This window comes from Aquarana catesbeiana, linkage group LG13 (assembly GCF_042186555.1).
Source record: "Aquarana catesbeiana isolate 2022-GZ linkage group LG13, ASM4218655v1, whole genome shotgun sequence".
Lineage (NCBI taxonomy): Eukaryota > Metazoa > Chordata > Amphibia > Anura > Ranidae > Aquarana > Aquarana catesbeiana.
The window spans coordinates 58,357,939-58,384,107 of record NC_133336.1 but is presented as its reverse complement, the minus strand read 5'-3'; the positions used below and the strand labels follow the sequence as shown (position 1 = coordinate 58,384,107).

Genomic DNA, 26,169 nt, shown 5'->3' with positions numbered 1-26,169 from the left:
CGCTAAATTAAAAAAAAAATCTAATTTGTAAATAACTTTTCGATGCTTTGCACCATTGCTGACAGCTGAAGTTAAAACAAAACAGTTGCGATAGGTACCGGTAATTGGTATCGGCGAGTACTAAAAAAAAAAAAAGTATCGGTACTTGCACTCATTGTAAAAAAAAAATGGTATCGGTGCATCCCTAATTGTAAGCACCCCTGTTAGTGGTTTGTCTCAACCCTCTAACTACTACTTTGTCTGGATAGCTTGATCTGTTAAAGGAAGATAAAAAATACAAGAAGATGAAGCTTAAAAAAAAAAAAAAGAAAACGAATGCAGCCGTCACATCTAAGAATTGGTAAGCTGCAATATAATATTTTTTTGTTTTAAAAATTTGAATAGCACTTTAACAAGAGCGTCCTGTATTTGGATCTGTTGCTATTTTGTTCATATGGTCAGTTTGGATTGCACAGGTTTGGGAAAGGTTTACTTTAAAATACATAAAGAAGACTGAAATGCAGTGATATCTCCTTTTATTTTACCTCTATGAGAAACATTGTGAAACAATAGTGGATGAAGAATGTTTCTGTGACCTTGTAGAGGTAAATCTGCGTTGTTCAGATGGAAGTTCCCGATCTGTAGGTGTGATTTGTTGTGTTTTGAAGCCCAGTATATATTGCAGAGCTTAATAAAAAGGGAGCATTACCTTTACAACCAAATGTTTTATACATCTTTATATGTCTTTCATCGCCCTCTATATACTCCTAGCATATCAAGGGACAAGAATGATATAGGGCCCGCGTCTCTAAGACTTGTTTTTTTCATTGCTGTAGGCTTCACTCCATCGAAGCAAATGAAAGGTTTACAGCAATTACCACAGCTCACAAAGTATGAGCGGAGTTTGGAAACCTGGCTTGAGACGGTGCATGCACTCCAAGCTGTCTAGAATACCAAACAGCTGTTAGGAGGCCTTGGTGTAACTGCCGTCGCATTCCGGTAATTGGCAGGCATGGCTGCTCTTCACACCTGTGTCACTGACTGTGGATTTTTCATCCCTCTCTACAGCTCTTCTGGTTGCATCCAGAATGCATGATTTCCGACGCACCATTAAAGAAGTTATTCGAGTGGTGAAAGTTTGTGAATCGACGCTGCGGAAGAGGTACGGAGATTAAATGTGTTCGGTTAAACCTTGCATTATTTGAAACAAAGCTGCTTAAGGCCCCTTTCACACGGGTCCGAACAGATCCGCCTGTTAGTTTTTTAGGCAGGCCCGATCAGACCTTTCATCATCCTCTATGGAGCGGTGGGTGTCAACAGATATGTGTCCATTGACACCCGCCAACATCTGCTTTGATCTCATCCGCTAAAAACAGACACATGGGGGATCCATCCATTCCCCATCTGTCTATCAAATCAGGTGACAGTTGAATGTAAACAGACAGGCGGTCTGTTTACATCTGACCTTCCTTAGAGGAGAGCAGGCTGTGTCTGTGTCCGTTCTGCATAAGTGGAGCGGACACAGACCTGTTATCCACCTGCTAAGCAGGGATCAACGGACAGATCCCCCACTGAGCACGCCGATCCGCAGGCAGAGTCCGCCTGTGTGAAAGAGCCCTAAAGGAGAAGTACACCTTTTGTGAGAAGTTACACCTGTATTTAAGGTGTAAAATGTTACCGTGCAACAGCTGACCTCTCCTCCCTCACCCCCCCCCCATGGCAGCAGGTGGAGGTTCTTCTCCCCACACCCGCTGTCACATTTTAAAAATCATGTGGCTGTACAGGGCTCGGCCCACACAGCTGTGTCATTCATTCACAGAGATCTGTGAATTGATGGACTACAAGTCCCGTCTACCACCACAGCAGACAGCTTGTAGTTCTCAAGGAACTGTGAGAGCACTGTTAAATGACATTGTAGTTTTATTGTCTCTTCCTTCACTTCAGTCACTGTCTGCCCATATGGAAGGTAGTATGGGCAGACAGCTGTACTGAGTGTCTGCAAGATCCTGACGTTGCTCCCGCGATCCACTGAACTATTAGTCCATCTAACTATACCCCTTCACAGATTGAAGATGTTGCTGTCCAAAAATGTTTTTTGCACCTCCATCCAAAGTCGATACATTCTAAGACTGGAAGTGATTTACTGGCCAGATCACCGGGTAAAAATAAAGGGGGAGGAATAAAAAAACCTATGCAGCCACCACAAGAATTACTAAGCTGCAATGTATTCAGTTTTTATTTTGTGGTTTATATATACTTTAAAGTGGTATTCAACCCCAAAACAAAAATGTAAAATATTGCAGCTTACCAATACTTTAAAGCAGTGGCTGCATAAGTTTTCTTTTTTCTTCTTTAGGATTTTTTTTTCATTTTTTTTCCCTTTATTTTCACCTGGTAAACCAGTCAGTCAGTAACACTCTCCCTGTCATAGGATTTCTTCCCTCTGGATGGAGGAGCAAAGGAGACGCCTTTGGACCGCAGCATTATCAGTGTGAGGAGTGAATAGTATTAGTTGCTCTAGTACAGGGGTGTCAAACTTAATTTCATTGCGGGCCGCATCAGCATTGCAGTTGCCCTCAAAATGCCAGTTGTTTCTTTAAGACTATATAAATGTATCCAGGGCTTTTTAGGTGCAGGAACTCAACCATGCCCCCACCCCCTGCACCAAACTGCCTAGAATGAAGGGTGTGGCCAAATTGCAGCATCAGTGAGAGGATCTTAAAGGGGCAATAACTACCAGCAGTGCGCTATGTGCGGCGTTCAGGGGTGTGCTATGTGCAAGCTGCAGTTTCAGAGGTGCCCTATAAACAGAGTGCAATGTTCTGGGGTGCGCTGCAGTGCAGGGTTCAAGGGTGCACTGTATACAGAATGCAGGGTTTAAGGGTGCGCTGAGTACAGAGTGCAGGGTTTAAGGGTGCGCTGAGTGCAGATTTTAAGGGTGCGCTGGGTGCAGGGTTCAAGGGTGCGCTGGGTGCAGGGTTCAAGGGTGCGCTACATACAGAATGCAGGGTTCAAGGGTGTACGCTACATACAGAATGCAGGGTTCAAGTGTGCGCTACATACAGAATGCAGGGTTCAAGGGTGTACGCTACATACAGAATGCAGGATTTAGGGATGTGCTATGGACAGTGTACAGGGTTCGGCTCTTTCACAGGCTGTTTACATCTCACTTCAGCCTCAGCTCTGACCTCTCCGCCACTCTCCCCCATCCCCCACATTTGCACACATCTCCCTACACATCCCTAATTACCTACCTGGTCAGGCTCTAGTACCTCCTGGCAGTGTAGGCAGCTCTGCCTTTCTCACTTGCAAGGGAGATCATTGGTCGGCATCTGTGCACCCAGGAAAAGATAGGGATCACTGTGCAGCTTACCATGTGATGCTCCAACCCACACTACATCTCCCTTGTCCCCACTGTGAGTGCAGGGCAGGCAGATTTCTGAGAGCCACCGAGTGGAAAACTCTCCTTGTGAACACAGAAGGCTTCTATGTGTACAATGGACAATGGTGAACAGGCAGCGGAGGGCAAGAGCCAGACATGGGGAAACAGAGTTCCCCCATGTCCTGGCTGAAAAAAAAGCCATGGATGCGAGGACCACATGAAATGGCCTGGGGGGCCAGATTTGGCCTTGGGGGCCTTGTGTTTGACAGATTTAGACTTTTTAGGCAGTTACATCAACTTTTTCTCGTTTTGAGATAAATGTTTTACATAAACAAATAAAAGCTGACCATTGTAAGCACCCCTGCCAGTATTAAATGTTTTAACTCAATCCTCTAACTGACCCTTTTTCTGGATAGGTTGGCCTGTTAAAGAAATTTTAAAAATAACAGTTTTACTGGCCAGAACAACAGCTGAAAATTAAAGAATAAAAGCCTAAAAAGTGAAAACTAATGCAGCCATCGCATTTAAAGCAGAACTAAACCCCAAGAAATGCTCACCTGCTGGCCCCTGTCATCGTCACCTCGGGTGCTGGGTGTTTTTCAGCTGCAGGGACAGGGCGACTGGTTGTAATCGAGGGAAAGATGAACGCAGCCAAGTACAGGGATATCCTGGACAAAAACCTTCTCCAGAGTGCTCAGGACCTCAGACTGGGCCGAAGTTTGGCTGATAGGGGAATGACGTCACCCCGTGCATACACAGCTTAGTGTACATTCAATAGAAAACTGAGCAGGAAGGTATACATGGATCAAATTTCTTTCCTGCAACCACGGGTTGCAGGAAAGAAATTAGCTTCATTCCCACATCAACACAGACAGTGCTTGATGTGAGAATCCCTCCTGCCGGGCCATTGTGGTAGGGGAGAAGTAGAGAACATTTAAATACACCTCAAAGTACACTCTTTAGAATGAGTTAACCAACAATAAAAAGATACTTTTTCTCTAAAAAGTCATAATTTTATTTCACATAATTAAAAAACAATGGTGAGACAGCTGCATAAAAGTGCATTCCAACAATAAGTGCACTAATCCTTAGGATGGGTCAACGCGTTTCGTGAGTACCCTGATTCTTCAGAACCAACAAGGTAAAGTACAATAGAAAAGCCTATTGATAAAATTAAGAAAAAATCAAAAATCAATATGATACTTGTACTCAAAATATATACATATCAACCACATATTACATGACATTACATGTTACAGGTCAAATAGTAACATTTTAAGTATAACACATCAATATAAGTATTAATACATGCCCCATGTAATAATGTACAAACACCATTCCCCTGAGTGGGGTAAAGAACTCGACAAATGATGTAGTAGATGTTGTACTCACCCATAGGATGAAGACGCATGCAAAATTGATTGGAGGGAGGGAATGAAGGTCTGCTGGAGCCCACCATTGTATTCTCCCGGTGGGGGAGGAGGGGGTGGTGAAGCCATCTCTGCCGGTAGAAGACAGCGATTATCGCTAGCGGCTATAGCAGCCGCTAGCGATAATCGCACGTAAAACCCAGCATGCTGAATGTATCCAAGTTGATCAATCAACTTGTTGCGCTCAGCCTGCTCATACACAATATTCCTACTGAACCGGCCCAGATTCGAACTGTCTATATGGCCTGCCTAAGTGTTTGTTATTGCCAAAGAGACATTGGGGGAGATTTACTAAAACTAGTGCACTCAGAATCTGGTGCAGTTGAGCATAGTAACCAATCAGTTTCCAGGTTTTATTTACAAAGCATAATTGAACAAGCTGAAGCTAGAAGCTGATTGGTTACTATGCAGATCTGCACCAGATTCTGTGTGCACTAGTTTTAGTAAATCTCCCCCATAGCATCTTTTCTGCAATAAAGAGCTTCTTCCTTTTTTTTTTTTTTTTTTTTTTTTTTTACTAGTTCAATTTAGTTCCACTTTAAGGATTGGTGAGATGCAATATACAATATAATACACTTTTCATTTGAGGTTTAATGCGACTTTAAGGTGTCTTTGATGTGGTTTGTTGACAGTCTGGCTTCACCTTCTCTATGCAGTGTGAGAGGCAGACTGGAGCAATGTTTTTTTTCTTTGATTATGAAGCAATGCTTATAAACTGAAGAGTTTTTATTTGGCAGCAGTTTCTGTAAATATTGGCAAAATAAAGGATTGCTTTAAGTACCAGTTTTTTTTTAAATGAACACTCCCCAAGCAAACAATAGCAGAGTCTTACATTCCAACTCTCTAACAAGTATCCTTAAATTCATGGTATATGCCGAAAGGAAGATAATAGGTGATTGAAAAAAATAAAAATTGGGGATTCTTAAAGAGGCAATACCGATTTTATAGGACAATTGTCCCCCCGCACATTGAACACTGACTGCATAGCAACTTCAATGAGTCGCTTCTCTTCAGAACTGCAGCAACCCCGAGCCAGAGCCCGTTCCCTAATCCTATTGCCTGTCGTCTCCTTTCATCTTTCACTTGCTTCTCATTTCTTCCGTCTACCTTACAGCTATCAATTACGTCAGGTCAGACTTTTTTTGTACAGCTCCCAAACCATTTCTCCGCCATGGCGTCATCACTGTCATCAACTGAGAAACCAGATTTTCTGAACCCTTGTAAATGCCTATAATTCACCTCTGTCTGCGACATTGAAATCCTGCATGATGCTTGACTTACAGGCCATTTATCAAAGACAGATTCAATGGTGTATCAATTTGTCTACCAACATGTGAAACCTTTGCTCTTTATAAAAATTCTGCAATCATTTGTTAGGGTGTATAGCAGAGTTTGTTCAGATTTGTCAGCATTGACATGTGGTCACACCCCTTTAGCACCTCATGTGTTATAGATATGCAAGCTCCTCCGTGGCTTTCTGCTCCATATTGGTACTGTGCATATGTCCAATAATGTTATAAGCAAGAAAGCAAGGAACTATTGTATGCAAGCATGGAGTGGGACGTTGTATAGGTACCAAGGAAATTAATTATGAATATAAAAATATATCTCTATCAACAAAAGTCACGTTTTTTTGTTTTATTTTTAAATAACAAACATGTTATACTAACCTGCTCTGTGCAATGGTTTTGCACAGATCAGCCCAAATCCTCCTCTTCTCGGGTCCCCCGCCGGCGCTCCTTGCTCCACCCTTCTGCTGAGTGCCCCCAGAGCAAACAGCTTGCTGTGGGGGCACCCGAGCCGCTGCTTTGTGCGTACATTCAGACACGGAGCCACAGCTTGGCCCTACCCCCTCTCTCTTCTCATTGCTTACTGGCTGTGATTGACAGCAGCGGGAGCCAATGGTTCCCACTGCCGTCTCAGCCAATGAAGAAGGAGAGTCCCTGGAGAGCTGAGACTTGTGCACATCGCTGGATCGCGATGGGGCTCAGGTAAGTATTCAGGGGGCTGCTGCACACAGAAGGTTTTTTTTACCTTTATGCATAGAATGCATGAAAGAGGGAGTCCACCTAAAAAAAAAAAAATATTAAAAGCCAGCAGCTACAAATACTGCAGCTGCTGACTTTTAATAAATGGACACTTACCTGTCATGGAGTCCAGCAATGTCGGCAGCCGAAGCCGATTAATTGATTCTCTGTGAGGGAATCAGGAAGTGAAGCGTTGCGGCTCCACTTCCCGTTTCCGTACTGCGCATGTGCGAGTCACGCTGTGCGTCCTAAGTGGTCCCCGCTATCTCCTGGGACCTGTGTGTTTCCCAGGAGACAGCGGGGGGGGGGGGGTGCGGGAAGGGGCATGACTCCCATGGGAGTCTATTCCAGGAAGTGGGTGCAAATACCTGTAGTGGGCGGGTATCTGCACCCCCCTGAAAGGTGCCAATTGTGGCACCGGTGGGGGGAGGAATCAGATGAGCAGAGGTTCCACTTTTAGGTGGAAGTCCGCTTGAAGGTTAAAAACCTTGAGCCTTTGGAACCACTTTAAAATCGTAACACGTGCACAGTGAACCCTCTGTGGCCAGTCCCTACTCTATTAAAAATCTTATTGCTTTTACCTGACCATTAGATAGATAGATAGATAGATAGATAGATAGATAGATAGATAGATAGATAGATAGATAGATAGATAGATAGATAGATAGATAGATAGATAGATAGATAGATAGATAGATAGATAGTTCCTCATCCCTAAATAATTGCTAATTGTCGTATGCCATCATGGAGTGGGACTTTATATAGGTACCAAGGAAATGTATAAAATAATTATTGATATAAAAATGTATCTCTTTATTTGATAACAAAGAATTACATTTGTAACACAGTTTAAAAGATTGCAATCAACTACATCAAGGGCTTATATAGCATTTATACGTGCCAACATATGCAGAGATCTTGAATATCAGTCTGTAAAAACATCTCAACGCGTTTCAACGTATACACCGTCTTTATTGGAAGGTAAAGAATATATTCTGGAATACGAACCTGAGTTAATACCCACAATCTGATGATGTTTTTTTGTGTGGAAATTGTGGGTATTTACTCATGTTTGAATTACAGAATATATTCTTTCTGATGAAGACTCTGTATGAGTTCAAACACGTTGAGGTGTTTTTACAGACTGATATTGAAGATGTTCATATGTTTGAATGTATATATTCTATATAAGCCCTTGATGTAATCAATTGCAATCTTTTAAACTATGGTACAAATTGAATTCTTGTTAACAGATAAAGGGATACGTTTTTATATCAATAATTATTTTATGCTTTTCCTTGGTACCGATATAAAGTCCCACTCCATGTTTGCATACAGCAATTATTTAGGGATGAGGTTATATATATATAATATATAATCTATTTTGAAAACAATACGATTTTACTAGTGTAGGGACTGACCAAAAAGGGATCACTGTGAGCCGGAGACAGCCACTCCCGCCCCTGTACAGCCCGACACTCCAGTTGACTCTAAAGGGGCAGAGCAGAGAGTCGGTGACTGACAGTCACTGGCTCTCTGTTCACTGAAGACTCCAATTGATGCTGAAGCCATCTTGGTGACTGTAAATGTGGGAGAGTTTTTTTTTTTAGATTCCAACACTTCTCTTTTAACTTTTTTTGGGAAACTGTTAAATTGATGGATTTAGTTCCACGTAAGTAAATGGAACATGACACTGCAGAGGGTGTGTACATTTTTTATTGTGACTCTAAATACACTTTAGCTGTGGTTTGGCACAAACACAGTAAAAGTTAAAGCAGAACTAAACCCTCCTATCCTTTACGGCACGGGAAGCTGTCATTTTAGCCTCTGTTGATCTGCAGCTGCCATGGTGATGCACATGTGATCAGTTATGACACCAGACATTTTTATGGTTTGACAGTTTAGTTGGGAATACAAGCAAATGTGACAGTTATCATTCACAGCATGGCTTGAATGTAACTGTTTTTGGAAACTGTTAACTCAATGGGTTTAGTTCTGCTTTCATTAAAATCTTCTAATGCTGGTTAGTAACTAAAAGTAAGAAACTGGTTGTTGTGGGTAACTTCCTCCTATTTTCACCCAGCTGCATTTGGCAAATCCCTGCTTATATCTGCTTTTTGGACATTTTTGCCCACATAAAGGTGATACTGGTCTAGTACATGCGGCTGACCTAATTTTCACTGTATCACTTCAAAATTTACACTAGCGATTGCCAGGCATGAAAACAGCCCAGCCGTCCAATAAACAAAGGAGTTGTTTATTTCCAAACTGGCAGAAGGCACCATCTGAATCTTTGCCATCCATCTAAGGACTGAACATAAGAGATGATCTGCCCTAGATGCTTCCTTCAGTGGGGTGTCTGCCGCAGGATAACTCTGACGCCTTTATTTTTTTTCATGTGTGCCTGCATGCTGTGCTGCAAAAAGGCCACATTTTAAAGCCTTTGAATTCTCCTGGAAATGAAAGATTAAAAGTGAAATGTAACGAGTCTCAGTCCTTCTACCAGCAGGCTCCCTGCAGAGGTGAGTATGAAATTACCACAGACGTTGGGTTTAAATGCACTTCCAGCGTCACCTGATCTCTAGGGGTCGTGAAAGTACTTCTGCATCCCACGCAGGTTTATGTCCTGAGGTTTAAAAGGCTATATGTGGCAATTAAATCAACCATCCATTACTATTGAGCATGATGAAAAGATTAACCCAAAAAAATAAAGAAACAAGATATGTCATTACAATGAGCATTGGTTTCTTTGTATAATCCAATTATTTCTACATATGTAAAAGGAAGAATACTTGCAAGCATGTGTAGAACAGACCCCTTTTGGGTCCCTCTGATTTGCCCCAGGTTCTCCTCCTGTTTGGGTCAGGCACACGACCATTTGGACAGTCTCACTACTTATTGACCAGGCTGGGTCCCGCATTTTTATGCTTTAATGCTTGTTGAACTTGGTTGGGGTGCAGGGGAGCTTTGGGAAACTCTAAATTCTTCTCCTCCTGGACAATAACCCTGCTGTTCCGGACCCTCCTTAGCCACCTACTGGTCATTCTTCCCCAAGGATTTTTTGAGTATGCATAAATATTAAGGCCAGGGGTCTGCCTCTTCCAACCCACTACATTCTACAATCCACTAGAAGGCAGGGAGAAATAGTTGAGCCTGCAGCCAGTGAGACCCAGAACAGCCAAAAATAATCACACACCGTTCCAATGACTATGGAGGAGCTAAAGAACTTGATTTACCTGAGCCTCTCTAGCAACCTATTCTAAGAGGGTGCAACTATCCGAATGACTTTTTGTGCTGCAGCCTTCTAAACTGGTCCGTAGATTTCCTTGTTGCCAAGTAATGTTGTTTCTGACGGCCATGTCCCTTTTTCTGGCACTGCTTTTTGTACAGGATTAAAGCTTTTGATGCCTATTGGTCACATTCAACCACTGCAGAGATTGGGGCTGGCCATACCAAGCATATTTAGAATCGAACAGGTTCCTCCATCCACGCTACACAGTGCAGATGACCGATTCTCTCATTGTGGCTACTGTATTTTGATTGCCCTCCAGCTGTCAAAATACATAAACTGTGCCTGCATCTGATATGGATGAAGGCACTGTTTGGTCAACAATTTTCTGCCTGGCTCCTATGTTTTTTAAATAGAAGGATTTTGAGTGGGAGATGGCCTACAGGGCCACCAAATAAGCAAATTTCAGCCAGTTCATCATGAACTTGTCGAAATTTGCTTTGTCTATGACCAGCATAACATGCTACTAATGATGGAACATTGCAGTTTACATCAGTATTTCCTCCGCTTTTTTTGTACAGGTGTAACAGGAATAGAAATAGGAATGGGTTACTCTCCCTACGGGGGTCAGAGACAGATTACTGTTGTTGGAATACATTTTGATGTGTAACACAGCCTGCAGGTTTGGGTTGTGCCTGAGGCTACTGAGTTATATTCAGGAGGATGGTGGGCAGCATTGTGGAGTTATTTGTTTAGCTGTTATCTGTTGAGGATAAAGTGCATATATGTTTTCATGGGTGCTGCTTCTGCTCAGTTTGAAGAGGCATTGCTTTTAATGAACATCTGTTATCAGGAGCTAATTTTCACCTTATTTAAAAAATGCTCCTAGAAGTGCCTTAGTAGTTGTGGAAAAGCCTTTATTTCAGATTTTCCATACCATGCTGTATACTCAACACTTAACGCAGGTAAAAATGAATTTCAGGATCTTAATTGTATGCCCCATATACACTCACCGGCTACTTTTTTTAGGTACGACCTTGCTAGTACCAGGTTGGACCCACTTTCAGGGGTGTACCTACAGCATTTGGCGCCAAAGATGCAGCATGTGGGACTTTTGGTGTGTTTCAGAAAACGCAGGGAAAAAAAACATGCAACCTAATAGAGATCTATAGGACTGCAGCTATGACTGTGGGTAAAATGTAGGAAGACCCCCTTTACATTACACAGCCCCCAAACCTCTGGACCCCTTCACAATACACAGCCCCAGCATCTCTGGATCCCTTTACATTACACAGCCCCCACACATCTAGACCCCTTTACATTACACAGCTCAGCACCTCTGGACCCATTTACATTTCACAGCCCCCACACCTCTGGACCCCTTTACATTACACAGCCCCCACACCTCTGGACCCCTTTACATTACACAGCCCCAGCACCTCTGGACCCCTTTATGTTATACAGTTCCGCACCTCTGAAACCCCTTTACATTACGCAGCCCCCACACCTCTGGACCCCTTTACATTACACAGCCCCCACACCTCTGGACCCCTTTACATTACACAGCCCCCACACCTCTGGACCCCTTTACATTACACAGCCCCCACACCTCTGGACCCCTTTACATTACACAGCCCCAGCACCTCTGGACCCCTTTATGTTATACAGTTCCGCACCTCTGAAACCCCTTTACATTACACAGTCCCCACACCTCTGGACCCTTTTACATTACACAGCCCCCACACCTCTGGGCCCCTTTACATTACACAGCCCCCACACCTCTGGACCCCTTTATGTTATACAGTTCCGCACCGCTGAAATCCCTTTACATTACACAGCCCCCACACCTCTGGACCCCTTTACATTACACAGCCCCAGCATCTCTGGACCCCTTTACATTACACAGCCCCCCCTCGCAGCTCTGCCCCTTCCTACCTTATTTGGGCATGCAGAGCGGGGGCAGGGGGAGCAGGATGCAGAATGGGAGAGAGAAACAGCAGCGCTGAATAGAAAACGGGAGCTGCCAGAGTTAATTTTCCAAGTTAACCAGCAGGTGATTGGTTGCCAGGTGGGCATAGCAACCAATCACCTGCTGATTAACTTGGAAAGTTAATTCCAGCAGGTCTTGCTGTCTATTCAGTGCTGCTGTTTCTCTCTCCCATTCTGCCTCTTGGTCTCTGCTCCACTCTCCTGTGTTAGCATGCAGCAGACCCTGGGTGTCAGCCCTCTAGTGGGCTTCACCTGGGTGTGGCCTGATACCCCCCAATGTGTGGCACCCGGGGCGGAACCCCCCCCTCCGTTGGTACTCCACTGCTCACTTTTGCCTTTGGAACTGCCTTAATTCTTCATGGCATAGATTCAACAAGGTGTTGGAAACATTCCTCAGATTGTGGTCCATATTGACATGATAGCATCACACAGTTGCTGCAGATTTGTCAACTGCACATCCATGATGCGAATCTCCCGTTCCACCATGTCCCAAAGGTGCTCTAGTGGATTGAGATCTGTTAACTGTGGAGGCCATTGGAGTACAGTGACCTGATTGTCATGTTCAAGAAACCAGTAGTGAGATGATTTAAGGTTTGTGACATGGTGCATTATCCTGCTGGAAGGAGCCATCAGAAGATGTGTACAATGTAGTCATAAAGGGATGGATATGATCAGCAACAATACTCAGGTAGGCCGTGGTGTTTAAACAATACTCAATTGGTACTAAGGGGCCCAAAGTTTGCCAAGAAAATATTCCCCCCACACCATTACACCACCAGGCTGCACCGTTGATACAAGGCAGGATGGATCCATGCGTTCATGTTTACACCAAATTCTGACCTGACCATCTGAATGTCGCAGCTAAAATCGAGAGTCATCAGACCAGACAACATTTTTCCAATCTTCTATTGCCCAATTTTGGTGAGCATGTGCGAAGTGTAGCCTCAGTTTCCTGTTAGCTGACAGGAGTGGTACCCAATGTGGTCTTCTGCTGCTGTAGCCCATCTGCTTCAAGTGTTATGCGTTGAGAGATGATATTCTGCATACCTTGGTTGTAACAAGTAGTTATTTGAGTTACTGTTGCCTTTCTATCATCTCTGCCCATTCTCCTCTGACATCAACAAGGCATTTTCCTCCACACAACTGCCGCTCACTGGATATTTTATGGCACCGACAAATCTTTATTTTTCTTTCATTTTAAGTGATCACATAATCTTAGTTCTCAGCTGCATATGAAGCTTTGAGAGGTGGGGGTGGAGAAATCGCATTATACTGATCTTCTTGGTGAATGTCTGTGCAGGTGTCATGTCAGCACAAGTCTGACCTTTTGGAGGACAGGCAAACTGTTCTCCCAGCACAGTCAGAAAACTGACCACGCTGGTATGGATGTGCTCTCATGCCTAGCTTTGAATTTGGAAAGCAGAGGAACTGGCAGGTTCACCAGGAATTTCACACAAAGGAAGCATTACAACGAGAACAGGACATGTTCTTTAATGTACTACATGCTCTCTATGGCCAGCAGATAAGATACAGTATAAGCAGAACTAATCGGTGCTCAACTTCACCAAGTTAAATTGATGGACGGAAGTGTCTATGGGTGTTAAAGCTTCATTCCCTTTTCTCTTCTACCGCTTGCTCAGGTGGAGATCTCCAGCCTTCTAACAAAGGAGAGACAGTCCTGGGTTTTTCCCCAGATGCTGGTTGAGAGTATAGCACCTGAGCAGTCTGAATGAGCAGTGAATAAAATAGAGTTTTGAGACGCCTGAAAATGAGTTTGAAATTGTCCAAAAGTGTTTCAGTGGCACATCAGGCTTATTTTGAAATGTGTAAAGCTCCCTAAAATTTTAGCATTCCCTGCTTTTTTTGTGCTGTTTGTAATCAATGCAGTTTTGTGTGTTTTTTAGGCTGACTGAATTTGAAGACACCCCAACGAGCCAGTTAACAATAGATGAATTTATGAAGGTTGATTTGGACCAGGAGTGTGACCCTCCTTCCTACACTGCAGGTCAGAAGAAGCAACGTCTACAACAGGTGAACTCCATTATTCTTGCTGAAGACTTTTGTCTTCTTTGGTCTAACCAACTGTGTAATTCAGTTGATCAAGCTGCATAATTACTAGGTCACAATAACCCAGAGTGATTTGAGCCCCCCAATACTTACCTTGGGTCCATCTATATCCAGGTATGTTGCATGAGAGACTGTCCAGGACTCCCCTCCTCATTGGCTGAGACAGCAGCGCGGCGCTATTGGCTCCCACTGCTGTCAAAGTCAGTGAGCCAATTAGTAGTGAAAGGGAGTGGGGCCGGACTGCGACTCCGTGTCTGAATGGACACAGGGAGCTGCAGCTCAGCTTGGGTGCCCCCATAGCAAGCTGCTTGCTGTGGGGGCACTCAACAGAAGTAAGGGGTCAAGAGCAGCAAAGAAAGACCCGAGAATAGGAGGATCGGGGCTGCTCTGTGCAGAACCACTACACAGGGTAGGTAAGTATAACATGTTTGTTATTTTTAACAAAAAAAAAAAGAAGACTTTACAATTACTTTAATATATTCAAAATAAATGGATGACAACACACAAGAAACATATTTGTTGCTTCTTTAAGTCATACAATTAGCAAAACTGAAGACCACAGAAATGAATTATTACGCATTTTACGCACACTTGTGCTTGCTCGTAAATTCTACGTGTGCGTGAAATGCGTAAAATGTTCCATTCCTGTGGTCTGGCTATCTTTTGCCGACAAAGCTCTAACTGGGATTGGGAGGGGCAAAACTACAGGTAGGTGGCAATTCTGGTGTGCTGTGGTGTACATGAGCTCACAAGCAACATGCTATCAGGAGGAGAGTTGTGAGTTCATCTGTCTGCTGTTGCTCCTTCACTGTCCAGTCACAGGTACAGGAATGTGACCAAGGCAATTTTTTAAAAATGAAAATGTTCTACTTACCTACTCTGTGCAGCCCTGCATCTTCACTGAGCTGGTGCTCCTGGCCCCTCCTTTCTTCCGAGTGCCCCCAGAGCAAGCAGCTTGCAATGGGGGGGGAGGGGTTGGGGGCAGCCAGCCAGTGTCTATTCACAACACAGCTACGGCTCGGCTCTGCCCCCTCTCTTCTCACTGGCTGTGATTGACAGCAGCTGGAGCCAATGGCTCCTGCTGCTGTTTCACCCAACAAGTAGGGAAAGTCCCCGGAGAGCCGAAGCTCTCGTGCAGATCGCTGGACTACAACAGGGTTCAGGTAAGTATTAGGGGGGCTGCTGCACAGAGGAGTTTTTTTTTACCTTTGTGCATAGAATTCATGAATGTAAAAAACCTTGAGCCTTTAGAACCACTTTAACTTCAACAGGGAAAAGTCAGGTCACCATCCTAGCTTTCCTGACTGGTGGGGTGTGTATATTTTGGGGCTGGATGAACTGAAATACAAACTTTTACTGATAAACCACCTACCATATATGTATTAAAACAGTGTATTTAGATATTTAACTGGCGTTGTAAGACAAAAATGTAATTTTTCATAGATGGAGTGGAGCCTGGGTCATGTAAAGTTCTGGAAGCGGAGGGTGCTGGCTTAGGGAGAGCTATTGTCTTGCCTTGTTGATGGAAGTAGATACCAGGCCTTGTGCCAATCTACGAGCTCTATCCAAGGGGGAAGAGCAGCCAGCCAGGCAAATCTTCCCCTGGCAACACAGGAATTGAGATTTATCTTTGCTTTGCCAGTTGGGAAGACGTACTATATTCAGAAGTAATGTCACACATTGAAAAGTGCCACTTGGCGATAATCGGGTCATTTTGGGATTAATGTAGTTGTAATGAACTCAACAGAGTGAAAAGGCTACAGATATGTTTCATCTTTTTTTTTTAAATAGTTACAGAAATATTTGAGAAATTTGGCCTTTAGAATTAAACTAGGTTTGCTGCCACTACATGTGAATGTCAGAATAGGGATTTCAAACCGAAGATTCAGTGACTGGATGTTTTAAAGGAAAACTAGAATGCTTTTGGGTCAGTTTTTTATTTGTTATTTTGTAAAGACAAGAGTAGCGAGGAACATCAAAAATGGGTGTGAAGTTCCATCATAGAACAACATAATACCAGTTCTTACAGGACAACTGACAATTATAAACAGTTGTTACCTCTTTAGGCCCCTTTCACACGGGCTTTCTGATCAGGTCCGCCTGTCAGTTTTCCAGGCGGACCTGATCAGAGCCTCCATTCACTCCTATGGGGCAGCGGATATCAGCGGTGACACGTCCGCTGACATCCCTGCCGATATCCGATCCTGTCCATGAAATCCAGACGGACCCTATTTTCCATCCGTCTGGCGGATCGGATGAAAATGGACAGGCGGTCCATTTTCATCCGGTCTCCCCATAGAGGAGAGCGGGGCTCTGACAGGTCCGTCTCAGCACAGTAAGCAGAGACGGAACTGTCATCCGCCTGCTCGGCGGGGATCAGTAGATCGATGCCCCGCTGAGCAAAGCGGAGTCCGCCAGGAGGATCACTCCTTTGAAAGGGCCCTAAGTCTCTTGTCTCCAGAGAGGTATTATCAGATGTTGTGTGTTGTAGCATGGTTGACTACATGGACAATAACCAAAGGAAAATGTGTACGTCCAATTTAGAGGACAGGCCAACTGCTATAAGTGTGTGGAGATATCTCCAGTACTCGCCGGGTGTCCTTTCCCTCTTTTTCCCCCAATTATTTAATATAGAAGGTATTATGGAGGTAGTTAATAGGGAATTCTGGAGGAAGTCTGTTTTAAGAAAGTAGACACTTACAAGATATGGGTATGGAATAGGTATTAGTAATTAGTAAGAAAGGAGTTAAAAAAAAGTGTGAAAAGAGGAGAAAAATGGGGGATGGGACATAACATGGTGGTGTTGCCCAGATGGTGGGTGAGCAGCCCCTAGCACAGATCTGAAGCATACATTATGAATAGTACCATAAAGAAAAAAAATGGTGGTAAACAGAGATTTAGAACTGTATACAATTAGGTACCGAAAAGAACCTTAGAAATATTGAAGGACAGCGGCACAGCAGCAAGTAGAGAGAATACACTTGGTTAATTTGAAATACCTGGTAAGGCTAAGGACAAGTTTCCAGGACAGCCAACCAACGATCCCAGATTTTATTATACTTGGCCGGGCATCCCCCGGTGAGTATAAATCTGTTTATTAAATGGCAAGAGCTTACATCCAATGGCGAGCTATAGGTTTCTGAGTGGCAAATAGCACATCATGTAAAACGTGTGTCTTATTTCTTTCTCGTACATCACGGGACACAGAGCCTCAGTAATTACTGATGGGTTATATAGTGTATCACTAGGTGATTGGACACTGGTCACACCCTAAACAGGAAGTTCAACCCCCTATATAATCCCTCCCCTTACAGGGATACCTCAGTTTTTTCGCCAGTGTCTTAGGTGTTGGACATGTAAAGATGTCCTGTGCTGAGCTCCAAAGGGAATATCCTATATTGCGGCAAGCCAGGCGAACCGGAGCTGGACCCCGCATTTCAGAATTTGGTTTTCTAGCCTTATTTCTGGCCGGGTGCTTTACAGGCCCAGAACTGCGGATCCCCCTATCCGTAGGGGGCCCCAGTCTCTGAAGGTTTTCCAAAACGGAGCCCACAGTGAGAGGTGAAGATTGGGTCTGTATAACGGAACCCTGCAGCTGGATAAGGTAAGAGAGATTCCACAGAATTTTTTAATTCTAGTAGGTTTCTCCTTTAAGTAAATGTATGCTATGCCTATTGTCACCACCGAGGGCTGCCAAGAGCACATACCTTTTCATGCTTGATTGTCTGTCTCGATGTTCATGCTGCACAGCTCCTCCAGCCGAGCTCCAGGTAGGATGGGATGGGGGGCTCTCCTCTGGGATATTCCCCCCAAAAATAGGGGGGTCCGCAAGTGGTCTGTAAGGCGGTAGTATACCGCACTATCGCCGCCACCGCCATATGGCGGACCCCATCACTGCCGGCCTCTCTCCTTCCTTCTCCACCCCCAGCCTCCCCTCCACGCTTGTCCCGGAGGGTCGGCTCGTGCTGGAAGCGCACGTTTTTTGGAAAAAACGAGGAGGGGGGGTGGTCAGAGGGGGGGGGGGGCGGTCAGAGGGGGGGGGGGGCGGAGCGTCAGTGCGACGTCCGGCTTGTTTAGACACCCACGTCACCGGCTGCAAGGCTATAAGAAGCACACTTTGCAAGTGCACACAGCCTATGGAGGGACACAGAGCTGACGGTCGCATGTAAGGTGGGACACAGGCATTCTCCTAGGCAGCATTTACTAAGAATCACTAGACTGGGCATTGGTAGCAAGGCTGTTGCTGGACTACATCGCTCAGCAGTCAGTGTTTCATTTTTTTGTGATACCTTCACCTTGTTGCTTTGCACTATGAGTAGAAGAGGTACAAATACCCCAAAAACCAGAGGCTCTAGGGGATCTCCCTCAGTCTCTGAGGACCCCCTTTCTGCAGTACCTTCCCCCCCTGAAGGGCCAGGGATGGCTAGCCAGGGAGAGCCGTTGGGGTCAGGGGCTGCATCTGCTTCTGGCACTTCAGCCCCTGTATACATTACACAGGAGGTTTTTTCCTCAACCATTAATGGTTTAGAGGAAAGATTAATGGCCGTAATTGCATCTTCACTCAGTGGAAGAAAACGCACTAGATCTTCCTCTGTTATCCAGGACCCTCAGGCAGAGGAGCTCTGGGATAAAAGAGAAGAATCCCTTTCAGAGGATCAGGATGGGACGGATGATTCCTCCTCTGAGGAATCAAGTGCAGAAGGGCTTCTCAGGATGAGAAAGTCTTAGTACAGATCCTTGCTGGATTGGTCCGCTCCACATTTAAAGTACCCATATCTGAATCAGTTAAAGAACCCTCTTCTTCTTTGGGGTCACTGAAGCCTCCTCAAACAACACATGCTTTTCCTGTTCATAATTTACTTGAAAAGCTCCTTTATTCTGAGTGGGATCACCCATATAAACGTTTTTTTCCGCCAAAAAAGTTTTCAACACTTTATCCGATGGAAGAAAAGTTTATAAAAATGTGGGGCATACCGGCTGTTGATGCTGCCATTTCCTCCGAAAATAAAAGTCTGACTTGTCCTGTAGACAATGCTCAGATGCTCGGGGATCCTGTTGATAAAAAGATGGAATCCCTGTTGAAAGATGTTTTCTCCTTAGCAGGTTCAGTAGCTCAACCTGCAGTGGCAGCGATCGGAGTCTGTCAATACTTAAGAGACTATGTTAAGCAGGTCATCAAAGTTCTTCCTGAACAGCAGGCCCAGGGGTTGGCTAACCTTCCAGCGGCCTTATGTTTTGCTGTCGACGCCATCAGAGATCCTATCATGCAAACCTCTCGTCTTTCCCTTGGGTTGGTGCATATGCATAGAATCTTATGGTTGAAAAATTGGTCAGCTGAAGCACCATGTAAGAAACTTCTGGCTGGGTTTCCATTTCGTGGTGCAAGGCTGTTTGGAGAAGATCTGGACAATTATAACCCAAAGATCTCTAGTGGGAAAAGCACTCTCTTACCTGTTAAGAAAAGGAGTAAGCGTCCCTCTTTCAAACGGACTCTTTCCCCAGTGCCAGGAGCATCAGCCTCCAGGCAGTCACGACGGCCTCCTCCATCTGGGTCAAGAAACAAGAGTCAATCCCAGAGACAAAAGAGGTCCTGGGGGAAGAAGCCTGCTAGACAAGACACTAAAGCCTCTTTATGAAGGGGCACCCCCGCTCGCTCGAATGGGGGGAAGACTGCTACAGTTCTCAAAGCTCAGGCAGGAGGATTTTCAGGACAGATGGGTAATCTCCACAGTAACTTTAGGTTACAAACTGGAGTTCCAAGAATTCCCCTCTCCTCGTTTCCTCAGATCAAATGTCCCCAGGGATCCAGAGAAAAAGCAGTTGCTCCTTCTAGCGTTAGAACGGCTTTTGTCGCAAGAAGTCATCATGGTGGTTCCCACGAAAGATCAAGGATTGGGATTTTATTCCAACCTTTTTACGATCCAAAAGCCAAATGGATGTCAGACCCATTCTGGATCTAAAGGATCTGAATCGATTCCTAAGGATTCGATCCTTTCGCATGGAATCAATCCGGTCAGTAGTCTCCATCCTGCAGGGAGGAGAATTTCTGGCATCTATAGACATCAGAGATGCATATCTGCATGTACCCATTTTTCCTGCTCATCAAAGATACTTGCGCTTCGAGATAGGAGGGCGCCATTTCCAGTTTGTGGCTCTGCCTTTCGGGCTAGCCACTGCACCTCAAGTGTTTACAAAGATCTTGGCTTCTCCTCTGGCCAGATTAAGGGCTCAAGGTATAACTGTCATAGCGTACCTAGACAACCTGCTCTTGATAGACCGGTTGGTAGCCTGTTTGAGCGGGAACTTGATGACCACAGTCAAGTATCTGGAACGCCTAGGTTGGATTCTCAACCTAGAAAAATCTTTCCTAAAACCAGTAAGAAGACTGGAGTATTTGGTAGTACAACCCAAGAGAAAGTATTTTTACCTCAGGCAAAGATTACTGCCTTAAGGGAGCTGATTCTGGTAGTCAGGACCAAAAAGGGTCCTTCTGTCAGCCTTTGTATGAGGCTGCTGGGAAATATGGTAGCTTCATTTGAAGCAGTTCCCTATGCTCAGTTTCATTCAAGACTGCTGCAACACAGTATCCTGTCGGCCTGGAACAAGAAGGTTCAGGCATTAGATTTTCCGTTCCCCCCTTCTCATGCAGTTCGTCAGAGCGTCAATTGGTGGTTAATACCCGAAAGCCTGCAGAAAGAGAAATCCTTTCTACCGGTTACCTGGACGGTGGTAACAACGGATGCCAGTCTTTCAGGTTGGGGAGCAGTTCTGGAAGAGTCTGCGGTCCAAGGGGTATGGTCCAAAGCCGAGAGGACCTTGCCCATCAACATTCTGGAGATCCGTGCGGCATATCTAGCCCTAAAGGCCTGGACTCTCAGGCTACAGGGTTGCCCAGTCAGAATCCAGTCAGACAATGCCACAGCAGTGGCTTATATTAATAATCAGGGAGGCACCAGGAGCCGGGCGGCTCAAAGGAAAGTGAACCAGATCTTTGTCTGGGCAGAAGAGCATGTGCCATGCATATTGGCAGTTTTCATTCCAGGGATAGAGAACTGGCAGGCGGACTATATAAGTCGCCAGCAGTTACTCCCAGGGGAATGGTCTCTTCATCCCGACGTCTTTTGGGCCATATGCCAAAGATGGGGGTTCCAGATGTAGATCTCTTTGCATCCAGATTCAACAAAAAAATAGACAAATTTGTGACAAGGACAAAGGATCACCTTGCATACGGGACGGATGCGTTGGTGATTCCGTGGCATCGGTTCTCACTGATTTATGCATTCCCGCCTATTCTGCTACTGCCACGACTCCCTCGCAGGATCAGGCAGGAAAGGAAGTCGGTACTTCTGATAGCCCCCGCTTGGCCCAGGAGGACTTGGTATGCAGAAATAGTAAGGATGACGGTGGGTTCCCCGTGGACCTTACCGTCACGCCCAGACCTGTTATCTCAAGGTCCAGTGTTCCATCCTGCCTTACAAACGCTAAATTTGACGGTTTGGCTATTGAGACCCACGTTCTGAAGAGTCGTGGGCTTTCAGGTCCTGTGATATCTACCTTGATCAATGCAAGGAAGCCAGCTTCCAGAGTAATTTATCATAGAGTCTGGAAAGCTTATGTATCCTGGTGTGAATCCAGGGGTTGGCATCCCAGAAAATATGTGATAGGTAGAATTCTTGATTTTTCTGCAATTAGAGATGAAGCTGGCCTTGAGTACCATCAAGGGCCAGGTCTCGGCCTTATCAGTCCCTGGGACTTGAATTTGGTTCTGTCTGTTTTACAAAAACAGCCTTTTTAACCAATACGTCAGATTCCCTTAATCTTGTTGACTAGAAAATACATTTTTCTGGTAGCCATTTCTTCTGCTAGAAGAGTATCAGAATTAGCAGCTCTTTCCTGTAAAGAGCCTTATTTGATCATACATAAGGATAGAGTGGTATTGCCCCCTCATCCTAGTTTTTTACCGAAAGTGGTTTCAGATTTTTATCTAAACCAAGATATTTTTCTGCCTTCCTTTTTTCCTGATCCCTGTTCTTCGGAAGAAAGGTCACTACATTCTTTGGATGTAGTAAGAGCAGTCAAAGCTTATCTGGAAGCAACTGCTCAAGTTCGCAAAATGGACGTTTTGTTTGTGCTGCCAGAAGGTCCCAATAGAGGACAGGCAGCGTCAAAGTCTACCATTTCTAAATGGATTCGACAAATGATTATTCAAACTTACGGTTTGAAACACAAAATTCCTCCATTTCAGATCAAGGCACACTCCACAAGGGCTATTGGTGCTTCTTGGGCGGTGCATCACCGGGCCTCTATGGCTCAAATCTGCAAGGCCGCAACCTGGTCTTCAGTCCATACATTCACCAGATTTTATCAGGTGGATGTGAGAAGGCATGAGGATATCGCCTTTGGGCGTAGTGTGCTGCAGGCAGCGGTACAAGGTCCTCAGGTCTGATTACACTCTACGTTGTGTGGTCCCCTCCCCTCAGATAGCATTGCTCTGGGACATCCCATCAGTAATTACTGAGGCTCTGTGTCCCGTGATGTACGAGAAGGAAAATAGGATTTTTTATAACAGCTTACCTGTAAAATCCTTTTCTTTTGATGTACATCACGGGACACAGAGGTCCCGCCCCTCTTCTAATACACTTATATTGCTTTGCTACAAAACTGAGGTATTCCCTGTAAGGGGAGGAATTATATACGGGGTTGAACTTCCTGTTTGTGACCAGTGTCCAATCACCTAGTGATACCCTATATAACCCATCCGTAATTACTGAGGCTCTGTGTCCCGTGATGTACATCAAAAGAAAAGGATGTTTCTTTTATAACAGCTTATAAAAGCTGTTATAAAAAAATCCTGTTTTTTCTACATCAGGGTTAGGGAAGGTTTAGGGTCAAGGGTTAAAGGGGATCGTGCAGGAATTGTACCACTTGGGACCATTTATCTTGAATAATGAGGCAGCCCCACATCATATGAAAAAAAGTGCCCCTGGGTTTCATCTATGCCACTAAGGAGAACGAGAAGAGCAATATCTGGTTATGCATATGGAAAATCTTTATTTTTTAAAAATAAATGTTAATACAAGTGCTCCCATGATACTGGTGTTACAGAGCATTATACGGTTTTTAAAGATTAAGCACAGGGGAGGTTGTTTGCCTTTAAACATTCTATAATTCAAACCTCATACACCTGTCTGAACTAAGCAGGCAGGGAAGTGCAGGGAGTGTCATTTCTCTGTCATTCACTGTATGTTTACATTTAAGCTTCAGCTACTAAACTCTGTTAACATTTTTTTTTCATCATCAACAACAGAGCAGCCAAGGGATAGATGGGCAAAAATGAAATAAGAGTCTAAAGATCCACCTGTTGGCCATAGAAGTAAATTTATCTTCATAAGCAATATTAAATACATTCCTTTAAAGAATAAGTTGACCTAATAACTGTATTCTCAGTTTTTGGTGGGCCCTGGTATGTTCATTTGAATACCTTTCAAGGCAGATAAGCAGGTGTTGTGGAACAGACAGACCTTTGACTTGAGTGCTTCTCTTTTAATGGACTGCTAGAAAATGCGATATTTCATTGTACTCTGTTCTGAAGATTTCCTTTAAAAGACTCTGCCTTAGTGTTCATCTTTTTTTTTCTTGTTTTTTTTTTTTTTTTTTTCCTCTGCAGCTCGAACACGAACTGTCAAAAAAGCTGGATGATGTGGAAGGTAAGCAGCGTTCATAATACTGTCCAGCCTAGACAAGTTTTTGTGAATCCATCTTGCTTACCCTTGTGATTTTGCGATGACAGGAGAGATTACGACCTACCAGGATGAAATTGAGAATGAGCTAGAAAACAGTAGGCCGAAAGCAAAAGGAATCTACGCTTCTTACAGTAAAGAAGGTGAGACTTCATAATCTAAAACTATCCAATTACTAAAAACTGATGTCAGTAATTATCGAGTAACTGTATATAATAATCCTAAAGCAATGCCTATAATATACGCTATATGGCCAGAAGTTTGTGGACACCTGACCATTGGTCAAACCTAGCCATATGGTCAGAAGTATGTGGACAGCCCTCCAAAATGACTACATTTAATGTGGTTCAAGAGAAGGGGATTTTAGAACTAAAGTATATAAATAAAATACATTTTAGGCCTTTTTATCTTCAGTTTGGCCTCTTGTGGCTGGTCTCCAACTGCGCCATTTTGTAGTAGGATTTAATGCTCACAATTTTTGCTTAGACACGTGCAGCAGTGGTGGCAGGGGAGTCTATTTAAACTTTAGCAGATGTCACTTGCTGCTCTGTTTGTTGCAAAACTCGTTGGGTGAGGTCTAACTGGTGATGTTATCATGCCCACCGAGCTCAGAAGGGAGCTGTGAGCTCAGAAGGGAATATGATAGAATCCTTACCTCTTCACTCAGTGGTAGAAATTGATGGTGGTCCAGGGCAGTGTTGTCAACCTACTAGATTGTAATTTACTCACAAGACATAACATTTACTGGCACAGCCACGTTTTTACTGGCAATTCCAAAAAGTACAAAATTACAGTTTTAAGCGTAAATTTCAGCATTTAGGCTCTACAAACAAGTACAATATGCAATTAGCAATGTGATTTAAGGTAGATATTAAGGCAAAAAACATATTTCTTTTATTTTCAATATAGTTAGTAAGTAGCTCAGGTATAGGAGGACAATAAATTAGAATGGGCAGGCACACACACATGAAAGTGACTCTCACCGTGACACTGACAGCAGTGTGCAGCAGCACAAATGATGACACCTCACTGACGCAACACATCCCCTCCTGAGTAACAGTCTCTCTCCACAGCAGGTGGTCCCTTGAGTCCAAACAGCGCTAAGGCTGCTTTTAACACTAAGGCGCATTACAGGCGTTATAGCGCAAAAAATAGCGCCTGCATAGCCCCTGTAAAGAGCCTCTCCTCTCACTCCAGTGTGAAAGCCCGAGAGCTTTCACACTGGAGCGGTGCGCTGGCAGGGCGCCAAAAGTCCTGCAAGCCGCATCTTTGAGGCGCTGTAGTAGCTATGTATACACCACTCCTACAGCGCACCCGCCCCATTGAAATCAATGGGCATTGCTGCTGGAGTGCCGGCAAAGCGCCGCTGCAGCGACGCTTTGCAGGCGCATTTAACCCTTTTTCGGCAGTTAGCGGGGGTTAAAAGCATCCGCTAGCGGCCGAAAAGGGCCGCAAAAACGACAGTACCGCCGACACCCCCAACGCCCCAGTCTGAAAGTAGCCTAAAAGTCCCACCCCGGCTTGCCTTGCTCCAGAACCGCACACAAGGCTCCAGCCGCTGCGCTCTGCTTCCTTGCACCATGACAGCCAAGACCATCCGAGTGCCTGTTACAGTATGTTCGGGCGCTAGCGCTGCCCGAACATACTGTAACAGGCACTCGGATGGTCTCGGCTGGCTCCGTACTGGAACTGTAAATGCGCAGTTCCAAGTCGAGCGTCACAGCCATATTTTTTACTGGCAACCTTTTCCTCTCATTGGCATTTGCTGGCAGCAGAAAAGTGCCCATTTTTTACTGGCTGCCAGTAAAAATACTGACAGTTGGCAACACTGGTCCAGGATCTTCCCTATCTTAAAAGCTCATTAAATGTTGCAGGTTTGTACCAATGGGTTTTATTGGTGTCTCAAAGAAGCCCCTGCTTCCAAACACAACCCACATAACAGAAAATAGGAACCTGGGTGAGTGAGCCACACGTCAACCAGAAATGGGTTTGGAAAGATATGACTTTTGTAGAATGTAATGTTATTTAAACTGATCTCCAAATGGGACAATAATGCTAATCTGTTTTTGAAGATGTGGAAGACAGTCGAAGCACTTTGGAAGATGAACAGGAGGATGAGGAGCTGGAAGCAGCCGCCAGTCACCTAAATAAAGATTTTTACAATGAACTTGCAGAGAGGGATGAATCGAATTGTTATGCCCCTACGATAAAACCACTTCCTATAGAATCTCTTCTGGGACCACTGCCTACTGCTGCAAGCTTGGGGATCACAGACTCGATCAAAGAATGTATAGATACTAAGGAGCAAGAGAAATGTAAGTCTGAG

The 26,169-nt window shown here is 44.5% G+C and overlaps 1 protein-coding gene across 1 annotated transcript in view; it reads left to right on the top strand.

Moving 5' to 3' along the window:
* BRF1 (BRF1 general transcription factor IIIB subunit) overlaps positions 1–26,169 on the top strand; it is a 643,919-nt gene that overhangs the window by 356,811 nt on the left and 260,939 nt on the right. The window contains exons 7-11 of the mRNA XM_073610050.1: positions 1,048–1,141; positions 13,941–14,067; positions 23,771–23,810; positions 23,894–23,986; positions 25,916–26,158. Of these exons, the coding sequence (XP_073466151.1) occupies positions 1,048–1,141; positions 13,941–14,067; positions 23,771–23,810; positions 23,894–23,986; positions 25,916–26,158 (597 nt within the window). The remainder of the gene's footprint in view (positions 1–1,047; positions 1,142–13,940; positions 14,068–23,770; positions 23,811–23,893; positions 23,987–25,915; positions 26,159–26,169) is intronic.